General features: G+C 39.2%; 1 protein-coding gene across 4 annotated transcripts in view; it reads right to left on the reverse strand.

Annotated features, from left to right (window-relative positions):
* The window catches only part of OSBPL3 (oxysterol binding protein-like 3), a 43967-nt gene extending 39761 nt beyond the window's left edge, over positions 1–4206 (reverse strand). For all 4 annotated transcript variants that reach the window (XM_009699004.1, XM_009699002.1, XM_009699003.1 and 1 more), the window contains exon 1: positions 4114–4206. In XM_009699004.1, coding sequence (XP_009697306.1) covers positions 4114–4206 — 93 coding nt within the window. The remainder of the gene's footprint in view (positions 1–4113) is intronic.
* Positions 4207–6867: the final 2661 nt, after the last annotated feature.

The following is a 6867-nucleotide window of genomic DNA, read 5'->3' on the forward strand; positions in this document are numbered from 1 at the left end:
ATATTAGACTTAAAAATAACTACCACAACATATCTTCTTTTGATCACAGGTCAATTTAAATTTAAAGATCAGCATCAGTTTTCCTTCCTCACAAAATAGTTTGAGTTGTGGCTTTGTGGAACAGATCCCTTTCCATGACTGCAGGACAGGGGCAGAGAAGAGCAGAGAGCTGTGAAGTAGCAGTGTCCTCCAACCTACTACAGGGCTTCAAGGTGAAGGTAAACTTAGTGGAACAGGATTAACTGTCAACCTCTTCAGTTCACACTGCAGATGTGTTGCGTCTGGCAGAAAAGGGGCACTAAGTGTAGCAAAAGACGGAGCAGGCCCCTCCAAGTCCTGCAGCCCTGCTTAAGTCAACTCCTTTCTAGCACAGTGGCCCACCTTCTGCATCACAGGGCTCATCCTCCACACCAGCAACACACCGACACATAACTAAATTTTAGCAGACACAGCAGCCTTACACTACTGTGGTTCCATATCCCAGCCTCAGGTCACTTGTTATTTGGTGCTAGAGTGTACCAGAAACAGTCTGTGCCTAGGAAATCAGAGAGACTCAAAACTCAGATCCTACTATTTTTGGGGCAGCACCGCCCACCCCAAACTCTCCAGGTCCCTTCTCTCTGCACTTTTCAGAATTCCTTTCTACTTAATCAGATTAAACTAACTGCTGTGTCAGACTCGCAGCACAGAGAAAAGCACCTGTCAGGCAGATCTTTTGTTAACCCGCAAGCAACCAGCCTAGTTCTGAAGGTCCCCGAGAGGCACGCAGGTGTTTGAAGAAGGAATAAGAAACCCTCCATGGAGCTGGAAGATGAAGGAAAGAATATCAAAATCACAGCACATCACTCCCTAAGCTGCACAGCATACGGCAAAATTATTTAAGCTTTCATGATACTATTAATAAAAAAGTGTCAGTAACAGTGTTGCATTGTACTCTTCTACCAGGACTTTGCAAAAGAAAAAAAAAAGTCTGCTGGAGGTGTATGTTGCACATGTGGTACTTTTTGGACTAGGGGATTTTTAACAGTTTTATAGAACTTTAAATTGCTGCTGTGTTCTCAATAGAACACCTAAAGTGCTGTCATTCAAACTAACATGCAGATGAAAAGGGCAAATCAAATAACTCTGACAGTGGCATCACTCATCCCCAGTGTTGTCAGCCCTGAGCAGGTGAACATTAGTAGGGACAGACTGTGAAGCTCCAATTTACCAATACAAGAGGCCGAGTGAGAAAAATAGCAATTAATGATACAAACAAAAGTACTTCATCAGGTGTGACAAAAGATCCTCTGTGGGAAGAGGAAAGCAAAGGGACAGGACACAAGAAAACATCTCAACATTCTCACTGCCCAGACCAACAATTTAGATTTTACAATATATGCTGTACTATACAATTTACACCACTAAAGAGAAGGTCTATCTAGCAAGGCAAAGATCTTTATAATCTGCAAGACCAGTGCCTTTTGGGGAGCAGTAACAGGGAGAAAATACCTGTTCCTCACCCAAAGCACTGCTGTGTCCAGGCCAGTAGGTCTTGCAGATTACTGCCTCCGTCAGACCTAAAGATCCATCTTTCCACATGCAGCACTGAAGAGTATATCTAACAAAACATTCACTGAAACATCCTACCATCACAAACTATATTTAACAAATAAATTTTTAAAAACATAAGCGAAAATGACCCACAGAAGTTATTTTCAAGTAAATATCCAGACTGCATACTGCATAGCATATTTAAATCTTTGTTTTCCCCAGCAAAACAGTTTGTTCTGTAAACTGCAAGACAACATCAGTATGAAAAAGCAGCCACGTGAAAAACACCAAAACCATCAGGAAATTAAGGAAAGACCAGCAATACACAGCCATGCCTATAAACACTGACAATGCTGAAACAAACTGTAATGTAGAATTAATTTCTTTTTTTTTTTTCTTTCTGAATTTCACTACTTTGAAGGAAGACCTCTAGATCACTTCAACAGATGCAAACAGAGTTACAGGATAAGCTAGAAAGTTATTGCACTTGGTAAAGAAGGAAACAGAGAAAGTATTAAAGTATTCCTTACAAATATTAGAAGTCCTTATTTATATATCAGAAAGACCAGTGGTCTGGTGCTTAAAAAGCACATGTAATTTCTGAAGAATATGTTTGTAAATTTTCAGACTATATAGAAAAAGCAAGTAAGTAGAGCTTTCAGCCCTCCTTAGTGATCATTTCCCAACATATAACAAGTCACACAAACTCCCCAACTTCTGTGAGCTTACCTCTGTCATTACCACCCCCTGAAAATGTGGACAATCAGTCGAACTATGTAGGATCCTCAGCTGCAAAAGCATACTGTTACTTACTTGGTATTGCAATGACTGACCATGAAAATATTAATACTGAAACATTGGTCAAAGTGGAGATATTTATCATAGTGCCCCATATTATATGAAGAAATATCAACTGTATTGCCCTTCAATATATATTGGGAAACAACCTACTTTATAGCTCCATTTAGCTTGACATGATAGGTCTATGAGGCAATTTACCATCTGCCTGACTATAACAAATGAGCATGGATGTACCAGGAATACAAACAAAACACCAAGTTGCATCTCTCACCTTGGTCACGTACACCTTGCATTTTTGCACAAGGATCAAAGGCTAAAAAATTGGGGATTGACAATATGACATTAAACCTTACTGAATTATTCCTTTCCTCTAAAGAGAGCAGGTGAGAACAAAACGGATAAGAAATGGGACCCGCTAGTAACAGTATGAAAAGCCTGAGCTAGCCAACAGATTCGGTCAGGTTAAATGGCAGTAAGCAAGGTTATTGCAGAAATTGCTTCTGCATAAACATGGTTGCTTATATTGGCTATGTAACACACCAGTGGATTTTGTGATGCTCATGTAAATGTTATTATTTAAATACTAGATGTTTACACTTGGTAGAGTGAACTGTTGAAACAGACAATATCAAATGTTTTAAATCACACTTTTTAAAGGTCACCTCATACTGAGGGTATAAAAAATAACGTTACAGGAAAACAAGAAAGGCATCCTGAAAGCAAGGATTTCTTTGCTTGGTATACTAGAAATGCACAGCATTTCTTATAAGCACAGCACTTTAAAAGGCATAAACTGTTCAGAGATTTGTCTGCCTCACCAATTGCATGTACAGGGCCAGAAGTCCCAGAAAAGCAGGTGCTATTTCAAAACACAGCTGAGGTCTCCAAAGCTTTTGGGGGATCAGGATGCTCAATTCCAATTAAAATTTCAACCTGAGGCAGCTCCAAGAGCTCCACTAAGCCAGCATTCGTACAAATAAAAGTTTATGTTGAGCATATTGTTCATGATTTTGCAAGCCCACATTGAGCGTGTTTAAGCTTAATTCTCAGGGTGGCTGCAGGTCAATGTTTCTTGCCCACAAACAAAAGCTCTCTTCAGCAGTCTCACTTGTCAGGTGCAAAGACTCATAGACATGTCTTTTAAAAATGTAAGGTTTAAAGAATAGCATCATCTCTGCAGAAAACAAAGCATCCTTTGCATTAGGCACCCAGATGCATCATGTTATGCAAATATTTATTTTCATAACTACAGTTCTACAGCAACAGCCAGCACAAACAGGCATTCACGGGCACTTTTTCATTGTCAAAGAGCCTCTATGTCAAGTTTCAGAAAAATGCATTCTCTTCCACACATGCATGCACAACTTTCCCTGGAAATTTGAAATAAACAGAGTGGTTACACAATATTCTACCACAAAAGTGGTATCTTACAGGGAAGATTTGGGATTTCAGGATCAAAGCACTGAGACCAAGCCGCTACAGCAGCAACATTTCACTATAAATACACCATACATACAACGTGATAGAAATTCAAATTCCCTGTTAGCATTCCAGTTTTACAAGTGCCTCCTATTCAGTAATGTGTTTACTGCATTTGACTCAAAACAAGATGCTGCTACCAACAAAAAAATGAAAGAGTGTAAGGAAAACAAAGAGGTGATGAAATAAAACAAGCAAGCAACAGGAAAACAGAGTTTAAGAGATTCATCGATATTCAAGAGCAAAAGTACCCGTCAATCTTAGTAATGCTTTCAGTTTGGTTCAAAAAGTTTGTGTTACCTGTCGACTTCCCTGCTTGGAGGAGCAGCTGCTAGTACTTCTTGAAGGAGACAACATTTTCTGGGATGCACCAAAGCTTTTTTCTTCACTCATGATCCAATACCATTTGTTTCACATAAGCTCACTTAGAACACCATTAAAAAGTGATTTAGAAAATGTATTGGAAGACTTCCAAGAGAAACACAGAACTCATCCTTTACCCAAAAGCAGTCCAGTGGCATGATCTGCATCCCATGGAAATTCCTAAAAGTGAAAAGAAAAACAGAAAGCCAAGTTATCAGATGCCATCTCTTACTGCCATTCTGTAGCATGAATCATAATAAAGCCTTTGGTAATACAAACTGACTGCATTACTGTACATTATTAGAAATTACTTCAACAATCACTTTAAGATAAATTTTCAAGTCTCAAACAGAAACAACATGAATCTTGGATCCTAAACGCATGCTTTAATTGTCACTATTTATTCAGAGGTCAAACTGCAGTATCAAACATATTTTGAAATAGTTAAATACATAAAAAAAATAATAGACACACATAGAGTATAATAAAAATCTACATAAAATGGACCAAAATAGCCTCAAAATGAGAAGAACACATCTAATTGTATCTCAAAAAGGACGGTGAGTAATCAAAAAAACCCACCTTTCTTCCCAGTTCCTTGCTAATTTAAACAAGTAAGCATGGCTTCAGGTTGTAAGGAAAAAAAAAATATATCTCTCTCTAAAAAAAGCAATAGATAGAAGTAGTGAGCATGTATACTCAGCTGCATAGAGCTGTGCATGAGCACTCTTACCTGGAATCAGAAAGTTGCAACTATTGTCACATCAGTTGTCTCAGTCAGTGACCGGAAGAATAATTAACAGTTGTTTAGTAACAGTGCTGTTTGCAGTATATGCAAAGAAAAGCCACACCAGAAACTCCCAATAACGGATTTCCAGTCTGGGCAAGAGTTGTCATGGTAACTGCATTGTTGTTTGTTTTTTTTAAAAAATCAAACAGAGGACATAACAAAAGGGTGATGCTTTCCAAAACTTGGGGTGGTGAAAGAGCTTTATAAATTGTGTATCACTTCAGATCTTATTGTCTCAGGCAAGGAATTTGCACATTAGGGAGTGTGCAAGGACCACCACTGAGGAAGGTAAGGAAGTTTCCACCAAGAAAAGAGAAATTTCATTGCTGAAACAGGGAGGCACTACTTCCCAATCCCCTCGTTCGCACTGTCAGAACTGTCCAGAACTTACTGAAGTCTGCCATTCATTTTTTCTTGAAGAGGCTTAAAAACCTATTCGAGAGAAGCAGCATTTTCAGATCCCTAATAAAACACTTTGTGTATTTTAAGAATTCATTTCCCTTTTAAAAAAAAAAAAAATCCAAAAAAACCCAAGCTAAAAAATCCACAAAAAAACCAAAACCAAAAACCACAGACAAACAAAAACCCCAAAAATCCCAAATAAAACCAAGTGCTATATTTAAGATGAAGACAACACTATGCTGCAGAAAATCTCTCTCCCTACTGCATCCACCTTCCGAACAGAGACCTTTTCCAATCTACAGTGCCTCTTTGGCAATACAGTTTGCTGGAACATTTCAACCAACAGGCCCTCTTTTCATCTTTTCACCTGAAACAAGGTCTCTCTTCCTGGCATTTACCTTACCTAGTTAGAAATACTCAATTACCCCCAGAGCAAATCTATGCTCAGCAACAGTGGTGAAACAGCCCTGGTCTCCCAAAGCCAGGTGAGAAGGTGAGCTCTGCTGGGGCTCTGTCACTGGGGAGTCAGCTTGACAAGCATTCCCAGGAACCATTAGACAGGTACAAAGCCAGCGAGCGCAATGCATGAGCCAAAGAAAACCAGAACAGCACAGCAATGTGCTAGTAAGGTCTGAATGGGCCTAGCGCATGGGTTTTAGACTGAAATTACTACTGAGATCAGGAATAGTGCATTTTGAAGAACGTATAGTAGCTTCCTATCTGGAAGATAAATTTGTGTGGCATTCAATTAAGGACTAGCACTTTTAACAGGCTTAGATATATCTCACTTCATGCAGGTTTTTAACTGTGGAGTAAGTACAAAGTATAACTTTCTTGCTCAGTTTCAAGCTGTATTTAGTAAAAGAGTTTAATGATAACATCTCTATTAACAAGCAGAGGTCAAATATTCACAACAGGAATGGAAACACACTTCCTGCAAACTCATCGTTCAGATAGCCCCTTGAAAGTACCATGCAGCAAGTGCTTTACTTTTTTGGCACACCGGTCACTCAGATAACTGCCTGTCCTCTTCACTGTTCCATGTTCAAAATAAGCACTTTATCACTTGGCTTTCAGTGGTGAGTACCTGGCATTTTGGCAAAGACTGGCAGAGTTCACAGCAAGAAGCAGGCTCTAATTTGCAGCAAAACGCACTGAAAGTTGCTGTCATCAGTACCTTGTGAGTATATCTCCAGGACACACTACATTTAAGTTACACAATGCCCTTTGCCCATCTGAACACACAGCATGATGGTTGTGATGTCCTGGAAGTGTCAAGTGACTGAAAAAAACAGAAGTCTCATGGACTTTCACACAAAAAGAAGCCATATAATCAGAAGAATATTTTTATCATCATGTTTTTGGTGTGGAGTCTAAATGAAGTTAAGGTGTGGCTTCATTAGCATTTTAGGACAGAGCAGAAGGGCACTTCCACTGCAAATCTCTTTGTCCCCCCTTCTTACCACATTTAGGTTTGCACTGCATGGCAGTCTTGGAGC

This window comes from Cariama cristata, unplaced genomic scaffold (assembly GCF_000690535.1).
Source record: "Cariama cristata isolate BGI_N322 unplaced genomic scaffold, ASM69053v1 scaffold6384, whole genome shotgun sequence".
Taxonomy (NCBI): domain Eukaryota; kingdom Metazoa; phylum Chordata; class Aves; order Cariamiformes; family Cariamidae; genus Cariama; species Cariama cristata.